The 20,226-nt window shown below is 49.3% G+C and overlaps 1 protein-coding gene across 2 annotated transcripts in view; it reads right to left on the minus strand.

Moving 5' to 3' along the window:
- Positions 1 to 480: 480 nt before the first annotated feature.
- Positions 481 to 20,226, minus strand: part of LOC138498154 (fish-egg lectin-like) — a 359,483-nt gene continuing 339,737 nt past the window's right edge. For both annotated transcript variants that reach the window (XM_069622034.1, XM_069622032.1), the window contains exons 3-4: positions 2,385 to 2,724; positions 481 to 1,996 (exon numbers count right to left, since the gene is read on the minus strand). In XM_069622034.1, the coding sequence (XP_069478135.1) occupies positions 1,852 to 1,996; positions 2,385 to 2,724 (485 nt within the window). In that variant the 3' untranslated portion in view covers positions 481 to 1,851. The remainder of the gene's footprint in view (positions 1,997 to 2,384; positions 2,725 to 20,226) is intronic.

Raw genomic sequence — 20,226 nt, forward strand, 5'->3', positions numbered from 1 at the left:
TGTATCCAGGGGAAAGCGTGGCACGCGTGCCTGCACATTGGATCCGGTGGAAGGTAGGGCACGCAAGGCTGCACATTGCATCCGGTGGAAAGCGGGGCACGCGCGCCTGCACTTTGCATCTGGTGGAAAGTGGGGCACGTGCACCTGCACATTGAATCCGGTGGAAAACGGGGCATGCGTGCCTGCACATTGGCTCCAGTGGAAACTGTGGCATGCGCGCCTGACCATTGGATCCGGTGGAAAGAGTGGCACGCGTGCCTGCACTTTGGATCTGGTGGAAAGTGGGGCACGAGTGCCTGCACATTAGATCCGGTGGAAAGTGGGGCACGCGCGCCTGCACTTTGGATCTGGTGGAAAGTGGGGCACCCGCGCCTGCACATTAGATCCGGTGGAAAGTGGGGCACGCGCGCCTGCACATTAGATCCGGTGGAAAGTGGGGCACGCGCGCCTGCACATTTGAGAAAAAAGAATGGCTGCAAATGCATTCAAGTAGATTTTTATTTCAGATTTTTTGAGCAAATGTTTTGTTTTGAGATCCATAAAAACAGAATATAAGCCAGAAACTAAATAAACTACTAGTATTTTATTTATCTTCTCATAATGCGTGAGAGCCCACAGGCATCAGGGTGCAAAAGATTTCTGGGAGCAGACAGGTCTGTAAGGAAAGGTTACACCATTTTCAGACGTTTTCTGGAATCATCCTCAGCTCCGTGGGCAGCTTATTCCATGTGGCACCTGCTTGCACTGGAAAAGAACGACCATTGAATAGGTAGATGCAGAAAGAAAATGTGATTGCAAGCGGGGGCATGTGACAGAGGAAGAGGCAAGCATGGCAGGGGATTGGATTGCATGAGGGTGTGACATTTTGAGAGTGAAGGATGTAGAGAGAGAAGTAGGGGGTGAGATATGAAAATACAGAGAGAGGAGATCAATGTCTTCTAATGTGATAGAACAGAGTGCCTTCTTCTGATGAGAGAGGGCAGAGTGTCTTCTGATGAGGGAGGGCAGAATGCGTTCTTCTGATGAGAGAGGGCAGAGTGCGTTCTTCTGATGAGAGAGGGCAGAATACCGTCTTCTGATGAGAGAGGGCAGAATGCGTTCTTCTGATGAGAGAGGGCAGAATACCGTCTTCTGATGAGAGTGGGCAGAATGCATTCTTCTGATGAGAGAGGGCAGAGTGTGTTCTTCTGATGAGAGAGGGCAGAATACCGTCTTCTGCTGAGAGAGGGCAGAATGCGTTCTTCTGATGAGAGAGGGCAGAGTGCGTTCTTCTGATGAGAGAGGGCAGAATACCGTCTTCTGATCAGAGTGGGCAGAATGCATTCTTCTGATGAGAGAGGGCAGAGTGTGCTCTTCTGATGAAAGCGGGTAGAGTGTGTTCTGATGAATGAGGCAGAGAGAGGGCAGAGTACGTTATTCTGATGAGAGAGGGCAGAGTGCGTTCTTCTGATGAGGGCAGACTGCATTCCTCTGAGGGAGGGCAGAGTGCCTTCTTCTGATGAGAGAGGGCAGAGAGAGGGCAGAGTGCTTTCTTCTGATGAGAGAGAGCAGAGTGTGTTCTGATGAGATAGGGCAGAGTGTGTTCTTCTAATGAGAGAGGGCAGAGTGTGTTCTTCTGATGAGAGACAGCAGAGTGCGTTCTTCTGATGAGAGAGGGTAGAGTGCGTTCTTCTGCTGAGAGAGAGCAGAGTGCGTTCTTCTGATGAGAGAGGGCAGAGTACGTTCTTCTAATGAGAGAGGACAGAGTGTGTTCTTCTGATGAGAGAGAGCAGAGTGCGTTCTTCTGATGAGAGAGGGTATACTGCGTTCTTCTGATGAGAGAGGGCAGATATCTTTCTTCGTGCATCTGATTTAAAGTTGGCACTTGAAGATGGCCTGATCAGTGGTGATGACCCAGAGCTTCCCCAGGTCCTGGGATACGTGCTTGAACTTTCGCCCTCCGAAAGTCACCTGACTCCAGGAGGATCCAAGAGGGTTTGAAGCACTGATCCCATTTCTGAAAAGAATGAAAAGATGGTGACCTTGGGTTACAAATTCACAATGTACTGTGCAATGCAGGTAGACAAATAAACTGCCGGCCATGTTAGGAGGGAGAGCACTGGATGACCTCACATGGGGGAGGAGTCTCGCAGTTCCCCCACTTTATGATCCAAAAGAGCCCTGCAGGCTCATGAAGACTAGGCCAGATGGGCACTAGCCCCCCGGGAACTCCCCAGGCACTTAAGCCCACCCCCACATTTTAAGATCCAGCTTCAAGCACCATCTATTGGCCAGACCTCTAAAGACCTCTCTCCCACAGCATTGCTGACTGCCTGATCTAGCACAAGTCTAGTGCCCATCAGGGCTTCCATGTACAATTATTTGTGCCTTAACCTTTACTTTACCTTCTGTACATGTCCCCTAAGCTGTTCACACCATACACGGAGCAGTCACTGCCAACTTCAATCATGGAGAGCTTTCCTTCTACTTGCTGCCAGCTGGAGCCTTGGCAAGAGCTTGGTGTGCTTCCGAACCGGTAATAGATGTCGTCAGCAGAGTTGACTCCCCAGCAGCCCAGAGGGCCACAACTGTAGTACTTCAGCTTCCCTTCAATATTGACCCAAGGCAGTGCCGAGCCATCCTTCACCGAGACCGTCGCACTGTTGCCCAGGCAGAAAATGTCATCATTCATATTTGCACCAGAGATGAACTGGGCTCCGCCAGCGTCGACCTGCTTCAGGAGTCCTGAAAATGTTGCAAAAAGGAAACGCATTAAGCATTAAGCAAAACCGAAAGCCTGAGAAATATATCAAGTGGTAGGTTAGTGGACAGCGACAGCGGCATTTTAGTAGGCTTCTATCTGTTCCTGGGCTCAGAGAGGGGCACAATCCCATCATCCTATTTACAATGTCTAGCAACCATAGATAGATAGTAGAGAAGTAGACATGAGTCAGGTGTGGCGTCCTCTAGGGAAAGCCTTAGACGGGTGTAATCTGCTGATCAGTCGATCCCACAGCCAAATGGAACCATTGAAGATCTACAAGGCGCATCCAGACTCCGGTGCTGGATCGTGAAGTGGAGGGGCCCAGTCTAAGGATGGCTGAAGGAAAAGATGGAACCATTGAAGATCAGTGAGGGACAGAATATCATCAAGGGGCATCCCGACTTGGGCGCTGGATCGGGAAGTGAAGAGGCCGAGTCTAAGGCTGGCTGAAGGAAGAGATGGAACCATTGAAGATCAGTGAGAGACAGAAGATCTTCAAGGTGCATCCGGACTTGGGCGCTGGATCGTGAAGTGGAGAGGCCCAGTCTAAGGCTGGCTGAAGGAAAAGATGGAACCATTGAAGATCAGTGAGAGACAAAAGATCTCCAAGGTGCATCCAGACTTGGGCACTGAATCGTGAAGTGGAGGAGCCCAGTCTAAGGCTGGCTGATGGAAGAGATGGAACCCTTGAAGATCAGTGAGAGACAGAAGATCTCGAAGGGGCACCCTGAGTTGGGCACTGGATCGTGAAGTGAAGGGGCCCAGTCTAAGGCTGGCTGAAGGAAGAGATGGAACCATTGAAGATTGGTGAGGGACAGAAGATCTACAAGGGGCATCCAGACTTGGGCGCTGGATCGGGAAGTGAAGGAGACCAGTGTAAGGCTGGCTAAAGGAAGAGATGGAACCATAGACCATTGGTGAGAGACAGAAGATCTCCAAGGCGCATCCAGACTTGGCCGCTGGATTGTGAATTGAAGGGGCCCACTCTAAGGCTGGCTAAAGGAAGAGATGGAACCATTGACGATTGGTGAGGGAGAGAAGATCTCCAAGGGGCATCCCGACTTGGGCACTGGATTGTGAAGTGAAGGGACCCAGTTCAAGGCTGGCTGAGGGAAGAAATGGAACCATTGAAGATTGGTGAGAGACAGAAGATCTCTGAGGCACATCCAGACTTGGGTGCTGGATCCTGAAGTGAAGGGGCCCAGTCTGAGGCTGGCTGAAGGAAGAGATGGGACCATGAAGATCGATGAGAGACAGAAGATCTCCAAGGGGCATCCAGACTTGGGTACTGAATCGGGAAGTGAAGGGGCACAGTCTAAGGCTGGCTGAAGGAAGAGATGGAACCATTGAAAATCAGTGAGAAACCCAAGATCTTCAAGGTGCATCCAGACTTGGGTGCTGGATCGTGAAGTGAAGGGGTCCCGTCTGAGGCTGGCTGAAGGAAGAGATGGAACCATTGATGATCGATGAGAGACAGAAGATCTCTAAGGCGCATCCAGACTTGGGCGCTGGATCATGGAGTGAAGGGGCCGAGCCTAAGGCTGGCTGAAGGAAGAGATGGAACCATTGAAGATCGGTGAGAGACAGAAGATCTCCAAGGGGCATCCAGACTTCGGCGCTGGATCGGGAAGTGAAGGGGCCCAGTATAAGGATGAGTGAAGGAAGAATTAGAACCATTGAAGATTGGTGAGAGACAGAAGATCTCCAAGGCGCATCCAGACTTGAGCGCTGGATCGTGAAGTGAAGGGGCCCACTCTGAGGCTGGCTAAAGGAAGAGTTGGAAACATTGATGATTGGTGAGCGACAGAAGATCTCCAAGGAACATCCTGACTTGGGCCCTGGATCTTGAACTGTAGGGGCCCAGTCTAAGGCTGGCTGAAGGAAGAGATGGAAGCATTGACGATTGGTGAGAGACAGAAGATCTCGAAGGTGCATCCTGACTTGGGCACTGGATCGTAAATTGAAGGGGCCAAGTGTAAGGCTGGCTGAAGGAAGAGATCGAACTATTGAAGATCAGTGAGAGGCAGAAGATCTCTGAGGCGCATCCAGACTTGGGCGCTGGATCGTGAAGAGAGGAGGCCCAGTCTGAGGCTGGCTGAAGGAAGAAATGGAACCATTGAAGATCAGTGATAGACAGAAGATCTCCAAGGGGAATCCAGACTTGGGTGCTGGATCGGGAAGTGAAGGGGCCCAGTCTAAGGCTTGCTGAAGGAAGAGTTAGAACCATTGAAGATTGGTGAGAGACAGAAGATCTCCAAGGCGCATCCAGACTTGGGCGCTGGATCCTGAAGTGAAGGGGCCCAATCTAAGGCTGGCTGAAGGAAGAGATGGAACCATTGAAGATCGTTGTGAGACAGAAGATCTCTGAGACGCATCCATTCTTGGGCGCTAAATCGGGAAGTGAAGGGGCCCAGTCTGAGGCTGGCTAAAGGAAGAGTTGGAACCATTGATGATCAGTGAGAGACCGAAGATCTTCAAGGCGCATCCAGACTTGGGCACTGGATCGTGAAGTGGAGGGACCCAGTCTAAGGCTGGCTGAAGGAAGAGATGGAACTATGGAAGATTGGTGAGGGACAGAAGATCTCCAAGGGGAATCCAGCCATGGGCACTGCATCAGGAAGTGAAGGGGCCCAGTCTAAGGCTGGCTGAAGAAAGAGATGGAACCAATGATGATTGGTGAGAGACAGAAGATCTCCAAGGTGCATCCAGACTTGGCACTGGAACGTGAAGTGAAGGGGCCCAGCCTAAGGCTGGCTGAAGGAAGAGATGGAACCATTGACGATTGGTGAGAGCCAGAAGATCTCCAAGGGGCATCCTGACTTGGGCACTGAATTGTGAAGTGAAATGTCCCAGTCTAAGGCTGGCTAAAGGAAGAGATGGAACCATTGATGATCGCTGAGAGACAGAAGATCTTTGAGGCGCATCCAGACTTGGGCGCTGGATCGGGAAGTGAAGGGGCCCAGTCTAAGGATGGCTGAAGGAAGAGTTGGAACCATTGAAGATTGCTGAGGGACAGAAGATCTCGAAGGTGCCTCTAGACTTGGCCAGCTGGATCCTGAAGTGAAGGGGCCCACTCTAAGGCTGGCTAAAGGAAGAGATGGAACCATTGACGATTGGTGAGAGATAGAAGATCTCCAAGGGGCCTCCTGACTTGGGCACTGCATTGTGAAGTGAAGGGGCTCAGTCTAAGGCTGGCTGAAGGAAGAGATGGAATGATTGAAGATCAACGAGAGACCAAAGATCTTACAAGATCCAGACTTGGGTGCTGGATCATGAAGTGAAGGGGCCCAGTCTGAGGCTGAGTGAAGGAAGCGATGGAACCATTGAAGATCGGTGAGAGACAGAAGATCTCTGAGGCACATCCAGACTTGGGCGCTGGATCAGGAAGTTAAGGGGCCCAGTCTGAGGCTGGCTGAAGGAAGAGATGGAACCATTGAAGATTGGTTAGAGACCAAAGATCTTCAAGGAGCATCCAGACTTGGGCGCTGGATCGTGAAGTGAAGGGGCCCAGTCTGATGCTGGCTGAAGGAACAGATGGAACTATTGAAGATCAGGGAGAGACAGAAGATCTCCAACGGGCATCCAGACATGGGCACTGGATCGGGAAGTGAAGTGGCGCAGTCTAATGCTGGCTGAAGGAAGAGATGGAACCATTGAAGATTGGTGAGAGACAGAAGATCTCCAAGGGGCATCCTGACCTGGCACTGGATCATGAAGTGAATGGGCCCAGTCTAAGGCTGGCTGAAGGAAGAGATGGAACCGTTGAAGATCGGCGAGAGACAGAGATCTCTGAGGCGCATACAGACTTGGGCGCTGGATTGTTAATTGAAGGGGCCTAGTCTGATGCTGGCTGAAAGAAGAGATGGAACCATTGAACATCGGTGAGAAACCAAAGATCTTCAAGGCACATCCAGACTTGGGTGCTGGATCGTGAAGTGAAGGGGCCCTATGTGTGGCTGGCTGAAGAAAAAGATGGAACCATTGATGATCAGTGAGAGACAGAAAATCTCCAAGGCGCACCCAGACTTGAGCACTGGATCTTGAAGTGAAGGGGCCCAGCCTAAGGCTGGCTGAAGGAAGAGATGGAACCATTGACGATTGGTGAGAGACAAAAGATCTCCAAGGGGCATCCTGACTTGGGCACTGGATCATGAGTTGAATAGGCCCAGTCTAAGGCTGGCTAAAGGAAGAGATGGAACCATTGAAGATCGTCGAGAGACAGAAGATCTCTGAGGGGCATCCAGTCTTGGGCGCTGGATTGTTAATTGAAGGGGCCCAGTCTGAGGCTGGCTGAAGGAATAGATGGAACCATTGAAGATCGGTAAGATACCGAACATCTTCAAGGCACATCCAGACCTTGGCGCTGGAACGTGAAGTGAAGAGGCCCAGTATGAGGCTGGCTGAAGGAAGAGATGGAACCATTGAAGATCGGTGAGAGACCGAAGATCTTCAAGGCGCATCCAGACTTGGGCGCTGGATCGTGAAGTGGAGGGGTCCAGTCTAAGGCTGGCTGAAGGAAGAGATGGAACCATTGAAGATCGTTGAGAGACAGAAGGTCTCTGAGGCGCATCCAGACTTGGCCGCTGGATCGGGAAGTGAAGGGGCCCAGTCTGATGCTGGCGGAAGGAAGAGATGGAACCATTGAAGATTGGTGAGAGACCAAAGATCTTCAAGGCACTTCCAGACTTGGGCGTGGGATTGTGAAGTGAAGCGGCCCAGTTTGATGCTGGCTGAAGGAAGATATGGAACCATTGAAGATCTGTGAGAGACTGAGGATCTTCAAGGCACATCCCGTCTTGGGTGCTGGATTGTGAAGTGAAGGGGCCCAGTCTGATGCTGGCGGAAGGAAGAGATGGAACCATTGAAGATTGGTGAGAGACCGAAGATCTTCAAGGCACATCCAGACTTGGGTGCTGGATCCTGAAGTGAAGGGGCCCACTCTAAGGCTTGCAAAAGGAAGAGATGGAACCATTGACAATTGGTGAGAGACAAAAGATCTCCAAGGGGCATCCTGACTTGGGCACTGGATCATGAGTTGAAGAGGCCCAGTCTAAGGCTGGCTGAAGGAAGAGATGGAACCATTGAAGATCGTCGAGAGACAGAAGATCTCTGAGGTGCATCCAGTCTTGGGCGCTGGATTGTTAATTGAAGGGGCCCAGTCTGTGGCTGGCTGAAGGAATAGATGGAACCATTGAAGATCGGTAAGATACCGAACATCTTCAAGGCACATCCAGACCTTGGCGCTGGAACGTGAAGTGAAGAGGCCCAGTATGAGGCTGGCTGAAGGAAGAGATGGAACCATTGAAGATTAGTGAGAGACAGAAGATCTCTGAGGCGCATCCAGATTTGGGCACTGGATCGTGAAGTGAAGGGGCCCAGTCTAAGGCTGGCTGAAGGAAGAGATGGAAGCATTGACGATTGGTGAGAGACAGAAGATCTCGAAGGTGCATCCTGACTTGGGCACTGGATCGTGAATTGAAGGGGCCAAGTGTAAGGCTGGCTGAAGGAAGAGATCGAACTATTGAAGATCGGTGAGAGGCAGAAGATCTCTGAGGCGCATCCAGACTTGGGCGCTGGATCGTGAAGAGAGGAGGCCCAGTCTGAGGCTGGCTGAAGGAAGAAATGGAACCATTGAAGATCAGTGATAGACAGAAGATCTCCAAGGGGAATCCAGACTTGGGTGCTGGATCGGGAAGTGAAGGGGCCCAGTCTAAGGCTTGCTGAAGGAAGAGTTAGAACCATTGAAGATTGGTGAGAGACAGAAGATCTCCAAGGCGCATCCAGACTTGGGCGCTGGATCCTGAAGTGAAGGGGCCCAATCTAAGGCTGGCTGAAGAAAGAGATGGAACCATTGAAGATCGTTGTGAGACAGAAGATCTCTGAGACGCATTCATTCTTGGGCGCTAAATCAGGAAGTGAAGGGGCCCAGTCTGAGGATGGCTGAAGGAAGAGATGGAACCATTGAAGATCAGTGAGAGACTGAAGATCTTTAAGGCACATCCAAATTTGGTGCTGAATCGTGAAGTGAAGGGGCCGAGTCTGATGCTGGCCGAAGGAAGAGATGGAACCATTGAAGATCGTTGAGAGAACGAAGATCTTTAAGGCGCATCCAGACTTGGGCACTGGATCGTGAAGTGGAGGGACCCAGTCTAAGGCTGGCTGAAGGAAGAGATGGAACCAATGAAGAACGGTGAGAAACAGAAGATCTTCAAGGCACATCCAGACTTGGGCGCTGGATTGTGAAGTGAAGGGGCCTGTGTGAGGCTGGCTGAAGGAAGAGATGGAACCATTGATGATTGGTGAGAGACAGAAGATCTCCAAGGTGCATCCAGACTTGGCACTGGAACGTGAAGTGAAGGGGCCCAGCCTAAGGCTGGCTGAAGGAAGAGATGGAACCATTGACGATTGGTCAGAGCCAGAAGATCTCCAAGGGGCATCCTGACTTGGGCACTGAATTGTGAAGTGAAATGTCCCAGTCTAAGGCTGGCTGAAGGAAGAGATGGAACCATTGATGATCGCTGAGAGACAGAAGATCTTTGAGGCGCATCCAGACTTGGGCGCTGGATCGGGAAGTGAAGGGGCCCAGTCTAAGGATGGCTGAAGGAAGAGTTGGAACCATTGAAGATTGCTGAGAGACAGAAGATCTCGAAGGTGCCTCTAGACTTGGCCAGCTGGATCCTGAAGTGAAGGGGCCCACTCTAAGGCTGGCTAAAGGAAGAGATGGAAACATTGACGATTGGTGAGAGATAGAAGATCTCCAAGGGGCCTCCTGACTTGGGCACTGCATTGTGAATTGAAGGGGCTCAGTCTAAGGCTGGCTGAAGGAAGAGATGGAACGATTGAAGATCAACGAGAGACCAAAGATCTTACAAGGCACATCCAGACTTGGGTGCTGGATCATGAAGTGAAGGGGCCCAGTCTGAGGCTGAGTGAAGGAAGCGATGGAACCATTGAAGATCGGTGAGAGACAGAAGATCTCTGAGGCGCATCCAGACTTGGGGGCTGGATCAGGAAGTTAAGGGGCCCAGTCTGAGGCTGGCTGAAGGAAGAGATGGAACCATTGAAGATTGGTTAGAGACCAAAGATCTTCAAGGAGCATCCAGACATGGGCGCTGGATCGTGAAGTGAAGGGGCCCAGTCTGATGCTGGCTGAAGGAACAGATGGAACCATTGAAGATCAGGGAGAGACAGAAGATCTCCAAGGGGCATCCAGACATGGGCACTGGATCGGGAAGTGAAGTGGCGCAGTCTAATGCTGGCTGAAGGAAGAGATGGAACCATTGAAGATTGGTGAGAGACAGAAGATCTCCAAAGGGCATCTTGACCTGGCACTGGAACATGAAGTGAATGGGCCCAGTCTAAGGCTGGCTGAAGGAAGAGATGGAACCGTTGAAGATCGGCGAGAGACAGAGATCTCTGAGGCGCATACAGACTTGGGCGCTGGATTGTTAATTGAAGGGGTCTAGTCTGATGCTGGCTGAAGGAAGAGATGGAACCATTGAACATCGGTGAGAAACCAAAGATCTTCAAGGCACATCCAGACTTGGGTGATGGATCGTGAAGTGAAGGGGCCCTATGTGTGGCTGGCTGAAGAAAGAGATGGAACCATTGATGATCGGTGAGGGACAGAAAATCTCCAAGGCGCACCCAGTCTTGAGCACTGGATCTTGAAGTGAAGGGGCCCAGCCTAAGGCTGGCTGAAGGAAGAGATGGAACCATTGACGATTGGTGAGAGACAAAAGATCTCCAAGGGGCATCCTGACTTGGGCACTGGATCATGAGTTGAAGAGGCCCAGTCTAAGGCTGGCTGAAGGAAGAGATGGAACCATTGAAGATCGTCGAGAGACAGAAGATCTCTGAGGTGCATCCAGTCTTGGGCGCTGGATTGTTAATTGAAGGGGCCCAGTCTGAGGCTGGCTGAAGGAATAGATGGAACCATTGAAGATCGGTAAAATACCGAACATCTTCAAGGCACATCCAGACCTTGGCGCTGGAACGTGAAGTGAAGAGGCCCAGTATGAGGCTGGCTGAAGGAATAGATGGAACCATTGAAGATCGGTGAGAGACCAAAGATCTTCAAGGCGCATCCAGACTTGGGCGCTGGATCGTGAAGTGGAGGGGTCCAGTCTAAGGCTGGCTGAAGGAAGAGATGGAACCATTGAAGATCGTTGAGAGACAGAAGGTCTCTGAGGCGCATCCAGACTTGGCCGCTGGATCGGGAAGTGAAGGGGCCCAGTCTGATGCTGGCGGAAGGAAAAGATGGAACCATTGAAGATTGGTGACAGACCAAAGATCTTCAAGGCACTTCCAGACTTGGGCGTGGGATTGTGAAGTGAAGGGGCCCAGTTTGATGCTGGCTAAAGGAAGATATGGAACCATTGAAGATCTGTGAGAGACTGACGATATTCAAGGCACATCCTGTCTTGGGTGCTGGATTGTGAAGTGAAGGGGCCCAGTCTGATGCTGGCGGAAGGAAGAGATGGAACCATTGAAGATTGGTGAGAGACCGAAGATCTTCAAGGCACATCCAGACTTGGGTGCTGGATCCTGAAGTGAAGGGGCCCACTCTAAGGCTGGCAAAAGGAAGAGATGGAAGCATTGACGATTGGTGAGAGACAAAAGATCTCCAAGGGGCATCCTGACTTGGGCACTGGATCGTGAAGTGAAGGGGCCCAGTGCAAGGCTGGCTGAAGAAAGAGATGGAACCATTGAATATCGGTGAGAGACAGAAGATCTCTCGGGCGCATCCAGACTTGGGCGCTGGATCGTGAATTGAAGGGGCCCAGTCTAAAGTTGGTTGAAGGAAGAGATTGAACCATTGAAAATCGGTGAGAGACAGAAGATCTCTGAGGCGCATCCAGACTTGGGCGCTGGATCATGAAGAGAGGATGCCCAGTCTGAGGCTGGCTGAAGGAAGAAATGGAACCATTGATGATCAGTGAAAGACAGAAGATTTCCAAGGCGCATCCAGACTTGGGCGCTGAATCGTGAAGTGAAGGGGCGGAGTCTGATGCTGGCCGAAGGAAGAGATGGAACCCTTGAAGATCGTTGAGAGACCGAAGATCTTCAAGGCGCATGCAGACTTGGGCACTGGATTGTGAAGTGGAGGGACCCAGTCTAAGGCTGGCTGAAAGAAGAGATGGAACTATGGAAGATTGGTGAGGGACAGAAGATCTCCAAGGGGCATCCAGACATGGGCACTGGATCAGGAAGTGAAATGTCCCAGTCTAAGGTGGCTGAAGGAAGTGATGGAACCATTGAAGATCGCTGAGAGACAGATGATCTCTGAGGCGCATCCAGACTTAGGCGCTGGATCGTGAAATGAAGGGGTCCTGTGTGAGGCGGGCTGAAGGAAGAGATGGAACCATTGATGATTGGTGAGAGACAGAAGATCTCCAAGGCGCATCCAGACTTGGGCAATGGAACGTGAAGTGAAGGGGCCCAGCCTAAGGCTGGCTGAAGGAAGAGATGGTACCATTGACGATTGGTGAGAGCCAGAAGATCTCCAAGGGGCATCCTGACTTGGGCACTGGATTGTGAAGTGAAATGTCCCAGTCTAAGGCTGGCTGAAGGAAGAGATGGAACCATTGAAGATCGTTGAGAGACAGAAGATCTCTGAGGCGCATCCAGACATAGGCGCTGGATCGGGAAGTGAAGGGGCCCAGTCTAAGGCTGGCTGATGGAAGAGTTGGAACCATTGAAGACTGGTAGGAGGAAGTGAAGGAGGTTGGTGTATCAGCGTGAGACCCCGGCCACCAGGTGATCTCCCAGTTTCTCCACCTACACATTGAACCCATGGAGAATTTCCATTCTGTTGCCGAGGTTGTTGATTTCCTCTCGGTGAGTGTCATGGTCTGAGCGGGAAGCTAGGTGAAGCCTATGAGGTTTGTCAAGTGAATCTAGGATTATGAAAGTGTTTTGATCAAGGATTTATTTAGTCAAAGATGTTAGAAGGCAGACATAATCCTAGTGTTTGACACATAAGAGCACACAATCTCTGTTATGCCGTCACTGAAAGCTGCACCTCCCCCTACAACAATGTTACCTCGGCTGCTCACCGTGCTGACTTTGGCACCTTTTCTCATTACACTCCACCAAATAGTGCTGGTGTTAGCCTTATGGCCAGTAAGGACACACGCCATCAGCCACCTCCCACACCATCCTCCTTTGCAAATATCTCTGTATGACTGCCCCCTTCCATTCCTCTTATTATCCTCTGTGTTAATCGCACACCCGGCGCAACTCAATACATTTTTCCTGACTGAGGTCTCCATTGTTATAATGGATGGCTGTAACCTCCCCAAAATCTCCAAGCCCACCAGTTACAGAATGGCTCCAATCTCTCTGACTGCCCCTGGTCAATCTAAATGTCCTTCTGCCTCAGCCCTGTGGGGGCTCCACTATATCATCTTCCTGTCCTACACTCCTCTACACCAGTGGCCCCCTTCCTTTCATTGCTAACCTTCCCACTTCACTATCTCCTTCCCCTCTCCCGCAATGCACACTCCACATTCAGCAATCACCAAAAGGGATTTCACACCAGACTCCCTGGCCCCATACCTGGACCAGGTCAGGTTCTTCCATGAAGCCCACTCTCCTCCATTCTCACCTCACAGTGCACTCACATTTATGGAGTTCAATGACATGAATGTTGCATTTTTTGACTGTCATTATCGTATTTGCTACTATGCCTCCTCATACCTTCGCACCTGTCAAGTCTAAGCAAAGTTAGGGCAAGACTATGAGGCCTTTTACATCAAGGACACCCGCATTTAGGCATTAGAGCAGGTAAAACCCCTCCCTGAGAACCCTCTGCTCCCAGGGAAGCCTCCCTGGGAGCAGAGGGGCAGGTTCACTGCTTGCATAAAAACACCTCCTACCACCTCCCCTTACTCAGATCCATTCGTCCCTTTTTGAACGAGAAGAACAGTGCCATGATTGCAAGAGCACCATATTATCCCGATTAGATTTCGGAAACTCTCTCATGCTCGGGGCCAGTAAGTACTGCATGGAGAAATGCCAGGTTATGGAGAATAATGCCATGAGAATAATTCTAGGAAAGATGAAAAGCGAAACATCTCCACGGACAGGAAAGCATTGCACTGGCTGAAGATCGAGGATAGGAGTCAATTCAAATCCTTGACTATAGTGCCGAGGTCCAAGGTAGAATCACAGTGCCTTCCCACAGATGGGCAACCGGCTTGGGTAGGGCATTCCCTGTGCTGGCAGCCAAGAACTGGAACAACTTACCCCTAGCCCTTCGCCTAGTCACCTAGAACCAAGTTACCAGGCCTTTAGGAAAAACCTCAGAACCCACTTTTTAAAATAATGGCTACCTAGCACCAGGACACTCAGTAGAGTAGGTCAGATAGATTGTTATATGTCTTCTATGTGGGATTCATGTTATATCTTATGGGCCCCAATGCCGGCGGGCTTTCGGCACTCTACAAGTACATACATAAATAACATACTGCCAAGCCATGTATGGTGCTCGCCTACGATCCCCCATCTGAAGGCGTCCATGCATGATACAATATGATACAAGTCTTTTGTTACGTGCCTGTACACATGTGTTTCTAGGTGCGACAAGACAACTTGACAATATTATTGTATATTATAGGTCCATGTCTTCCTGTCAACATTGTACCAAGGTGCCAGACAGCTTTATACTCACTACAAAAGGGACCGCCCAGGACCTGATCGCAGAGGCTCTTGCCTCTGGACCTATATGCTGGTCTTTCCTGCTGCTGTCACCCCCCACAGGATGAGGTTTGGTACCTGAGGCCCACAGACCATCGCAGCATCTGCTGCTGGGACCTCACCTGCACCCTCTCACACATGACTCCATCTGCGGCCTCACGTGAGAGATCACGCGTTCCACCCTGCCTACGTTTGTTCCACTCCTGTGGGCGTCTCAGCCCTGGGTGTCCCATTCATAGGGCGACCCTTAAAGGATACTGTCTCCCCCTGTTTGCCCCTGTTGGCATGGGTCGTGCACCACACGACCGTCCCTTCTCTGCTATACTCTATCGCCTCTCTATTTACCTCCCTATTCATTCATGCCTTCCCTTATCGCATCTAGGGGGTCCCACCATTCCTTTCCCCAGACTTCTTTTGGCCATTCTCGCAACCTTTCTAACCTCTGCCTTCCTTCTGTCTCTTCTGACTCTCTCCCTTCTTTCAATCCTGGTCTTCTTAACGCTGCTCTGTCTGTAATAGGTCCCATTCCATTCTTGATCTCTTCTTGCAACTTAATCTTCATTTCCTCTGTCTCACTGACACCTGGATTACTCCTCACAGTACTTCTGCTCCTGCCTCTCCCCACACTTATTCTACTCACCCGCCCCCACCCCTCTGGGTTCACGGGTGGTACTGGGATTCTATTAGACTCTTCTTGGACCCTATTACCTCCCCCTTCCATCAGCCGTCCTGTCTTTACTTCACATGAGTACCATTTTTCCTCTCTCTCAAACCCTTTTCTTGTCTCATTTCTTATTATTCATTTACAGACCCCCGGTTCATCTACTGATTTCTCTGGCCATATTGACTATCTCTCTTTTTCTTCTTCCCTCCCCCTCCCACACTCAGAGCCGAGACTTCCCTCCAGCATTCCGCAAGACACTCAAAACCACTCTGTTCATCCAACTTTTCCCCCATGACAACCTGTAACTAGGTCTCTAGCATGTAAGTCTGTAGCATCACATGTATGATGTATGTATGTCTGTAACAGCGCCATGATGCCTCCGGGCTGATGCACGCTTTATAAATACTAATTAATAATAAATAATTCTGGCTCCTGCCTTGATCTCATCTTTTCTTCACTCCCTTCCCCGGGCTCTATTTCTGCTCACCCTCTCTACTTCTCGGATCACCATCTACTCTCCCTTTCTCTCTCTCTTCTCCCTCCTCAAACCTTCCCTCACCCCCTACTGTAACTCGTCGAAACCTCAGCTCTTTTAATTCCACTTCATTTCTTTCTCTACTTTACTCTTCTGTCACTCTATTTCCTCCTTTCCTCCTGCTCTTCTGACGACACTGCAAGCACTATTCACTCCACTCTCTTGTCCACTCTACATTCCACCTATCCAGTCCGGCTTTTCTCTGCAACCCGCAAACCTCCTCAACCTCGGCTTACTCATGCCCTCTCATCTCTGCTGAGACCCTCACAGTGATAAAAATGCAGAAAAAGTCTCATTCTCCCTGTGATGTTCCCGCATATTTTTCTCTACATTACTCCTATGATTTTGCTTTATGCAATGCCAAAAAATCATATTTCTTCAAACGTACGATCTCTCTCATCTTCCCTGTCATCTCCTGTAGCTTCTTCACACGATTCTCTCCTCCAAACCAGTTGATGCTGGCCTGTTTTCATCTCTGTCATCTCCTGACTTTGCTGGCTAGTAACTACTCTTCGTTCTTCCTTTCTAGACCTACTCCTCCTTGCCACCTCCTGTAACCCCACCTCCTTACTCACAATCTTGCTTCTCTTCTCTTTCTGACCTCAACAGTTCTGCTCTTCCCACTCGTGCCCATCCTACTGCTTCACCTTCCGAGCCCTCTCTACTCTCTATATTGCTTCTCCCCTTCACTCTGTTTATACTCCTCTGTGCGTCTTCTCTTTTCTCTCTCTTCTCAATCTTCTATCACACCCTCTCTACTGTCTATATCTCTACTCCCCCTTCACTCTGTTTATACCTCCTCTGTTCGTCTTCTCTTTTCTCTCTCCTCTCGATCTTCTATCACACCCTCTCTACTCTCTATATTGCTTCTCCCCTTCACTCTGTTTATACTCCCCTGTTCGTCTTCTCTTTTCTCTCTCCTCTCGATCTTCTATCACACCCTCTCTACTGTTTATATCTCTACTCCCTCTTCACTCTGTTTATATATCCTCTGTCTTCTCTTTTAACTCTCCTCTCGATCTTCTATCACACCCTCTCTACTGTCTATATCTCTACTCCCCCTTCACTCTGTTTATATCTCCTCTGTTCGTCTTCTCATTTCTCTCTCCTCTCGATCTTCTATCACACCCTCTCTACTCTCTATCTCTCTTTTCCGCCTTCACTCTATTTATACCTCCTCTGTTCGTCTTCTCTTTTCTCTCTCCTCTCGATCTTCTATCACACCCTCTCTACTCTCTATATCTCTTCTCCTCCTTCACTCTGTTTATACCTCCTCTGTTCGTCTTCCCTTTTCTCTCTCCTCTCGATCTTCTATCACACCCTCTCTACTCTCTATATCTTTTCTCCCCCTTCACTCTGTTCATACCTCCTCTGTTCGTCTTCTCTTTTCTCTCTCCTCTCGATCTTCTATCACACCCTCTCTACTCTCTATATCTCTTCTCCCCCTTCACTCTGTTTATACCTCCTCTGTACGTCTTCTCTTTTCTCTCTCCTCTCGATCTTCTATCACACCCTCTCTACTCTCTATATATCTTCTCCCCCTTCACTCTGTTTATACTTCCTCTGTTCGTCTTCTCTTTTCTCTCTCCTCTCGATCTTCTATCACACCCTCTCTACTCTCTATATCTCTTCTCCCCCTTCACTCTGTTTATACCTCCTCTGTTCGTCTTCTCTTTTCTCTTTCCTCTCGATCTTTCATCACACCCCCTCTACTCTCTATATCTCTTCTCCCCTTTCACTCTGTTTATACCTCCTCTGTTCGTCTTCTCTTTTCTCTCTCCTCTCGATCTTCTATCACACCCTCTCTACTCTCTATATCTCTTCTCCCCCTTCACTCTGTTTATACCTCCTCTGTTCGTCTTCTCTTTTCTCTCTCCTCTTGATCTTCTATCACACCCTCTCTACTCTCTATATCTCTACTCCCCCTTCACTCTGCTTATACCTCATCTGTTCGTCTTCTCTTTCTCTCTCCTCTCGATCTTCTATCACAACCTCTCTACTCTATATATCTATTCTCCCCCTTCACTCTGTTTAGACCTCCTCTGTTCGTCTTCTCTTTTCTCTCTCCTCTCGATCTTCTATCACACCCTCTCTACTCTCTATATCTCTTCTCCCCCTTCACTCTGTTTATACCTCCTCTGGTCGTCTTCTCTTTTCTCTCTCCTCTTGATCTTCTGTCACACCCTCTCTACTCTCTATATCTCTTCTCCCCCTTCACTCTGTTTATACCTCCTCTGGTCGTCTTCTCTTTTCTCTCTCCTCTCGATCTTCTGTCACACCCTCTCTACTCTCTATATCTCTTCTCCCCCTTCACTCTGTTTATACCTCCTCTGTTTGTCTTCTCTCTTCTCTCGATCTTCTATGACACCCTCTCTACTCTCTATATCTCTTCTCCCCCTTCACTCTTTTTATACCTTCTCTGTTTGTCTCCTCTTTTCTCTCTCCTCTCGATCTTCTATGACACCCTCTGTACTCTCTATATCTCTTCTCCCCCTTCACTCTTTTTATACCTCCTCTGTTCTTCTTCTCTTTTCTCTCTCCTCTCGATCTTCTATCACACCCTCTCTACTCTCTATATCTCTTCTCCCCCTTCACTCTGTTTATACCTCCTCTGTTCGTCTCCTCTTTTCTCTCTCCTCTCGATCTTCTATCACACCCTCTCTACTCTCTATATCTCTTCTCCCCTTCACTCTGTTTATACCTCCTCTGTTCGTCTCCTCTTTTTTCTTTCCTCTCGATCTTCTATCACACCCTCTCTACTCTCTATATCTCTTCTCCCCCTTCACTCTGTTTATACCTCCTCTGTTCGTCTCCTCTTTTCTCTCTCCTCTCGATCTTCTATCACACCCTTTCCACTCTCTATATCTCTTCTCACTTTCGAATCTCGTCTTCTTGATCATTTCCTCTCTATCGTCCACAGGTGTATCCATTGTCTCGCTCCTCTTCACCTTTCCTCTCTCATCATGTTTTACTATCCTCCATGTGCCCCCTTCCCAGAATCAGATTCCTTTCTCTGTCCTTAAACCCCTCTGCGTGTCTTCTGGTTTTCATTCCGAGGCATTGGAAATCTCTCCCTCTCTCTATCCGTTCCTCCTCCTCTCTCTGTATCTTCCAGACCAACCTTAAAGCCTATCACACCCTCTCTACTCTCTATATCTCTTCTCCCCCTCCACTCAATTTATACCTCCTCTGTTCATCTTCTCTTTTCTCTCTCCTCTCGATCTTCTGTCACACCCTCTCTACTCTCTATATCTCTTCTCCCCCTTCACTCTGTTTATACCTCCTCTGTTCGTCTCCTCTTTTCTCTCTCCTCTCGATCTTCTATGACACCCTCTCTACTCTCTATATCTCTTCTCCCCCTTCACTCTGTTTATACCTCCTCTGTTCGTCTCCTCTTTTCTCTCTCCTCTCGATCTTCTATCACACCCTCTCTACTCTCTATTTCTCTTCTCCCCCTTCACTCTGTTTATACCTCCTCTGTTCGTCTCCTCTTTTCTCTCTCCTCTCGATCTTCTATGACACCCTCTCTACTCTCTATATCTCTTCTCCCCCTTCACTCTGTTTATACCTCCTCTGTTCGTCTCCTCTTTTCTCTCTCCTCTCGATCTTCTATGACACCCTCTCTACTCTCTATATCTCTTCTCCCCCTTCACTCTGTTTATACCTCCTCTGTTCGTCTCCTCTTTTCTCTCTCCTCTCGATCTTCTATCACACCCTCTCTACTCTCTATTTCTCTTCTCCCCCTTCACTCTGTTTATTCCTCCTCTGTTCTTCTTCTCTTTTCTCTCTCCTCTCGATCTTCTATGACACCCTCTCTACTCTCTATATCTCTTCTCCCCTTCACTCTGTTTATACCTTCTCTGTTCGTCTCCTCTTTTCTCTCTCCTCTCGATCTTCTATCACACCCTCTCTACTCTCTATATCTCTTCTCCCCCTTCACTCTGTTTATACCTTCTCTGTTCGTCTCCTCTTTTCTCTCTCCTCTCGATCTTCTATGACACCCTCTCTACTCTCTATATCTCTTCTCCCCCTTCACTCTGTTTATTCCTCCTCTGTTCTTCTTCTCTTTTCTCTCTCCTCTCGATCTTCTATCACACCCTTTCCACTCTCTATATCTCTTCTCACTTTCGAATCTCGTCTTCTTGATCATTTCCTCTCTATCGTCCACAGGTGTATCCATTGTCTCGCTCCTCTTCACCTTTCCTCTCTCATCATGTTTTACTATCCTCCATGTGCCCCCTTCCCAGAATCAGATTCCTTTCTCTGTCCTTAAACCCCTCTGCGTGTCTTCTGGCTTTCATTCCGAGGCATTGGAAATCTCTCCCTCTCTCTATCCGTTCCTCCTCCTCTCTCTGTATCTTCCAGACCAACCTTAAAGCCTATCTTCTATCTGCTCTCCCTCTCTCTCTCTATCCTCGCTCCCCTCTTCTCTTCTGATTCGCCTGCATTGTATTTTCACTTTGATTGTACCCTTGTTTAACCTTTTTTTGTACAAGTGCTTTTGGCAAACAAGCGCTATATAAATTAAATACAAATACAAGTAAACTTGCATTCATGGCATGAACACGTTAATCACCCGGCACC

The sequence above is a fragment of the Ambystoma mexicanum genome, chromosome 5q (genome assembly GCF_040938575.1).
Source record: "Ambystoma mexicanum isolate Mex_15411 chromosome 5q, UKY_AmexF1_1, whole genome shotgun sequence".
NCBI lineage: Eukaryota > Metazoa > Chordata > Amphibia > Caudata > Ambystomatidae > Ambystoma > Ambystoma mexicanum.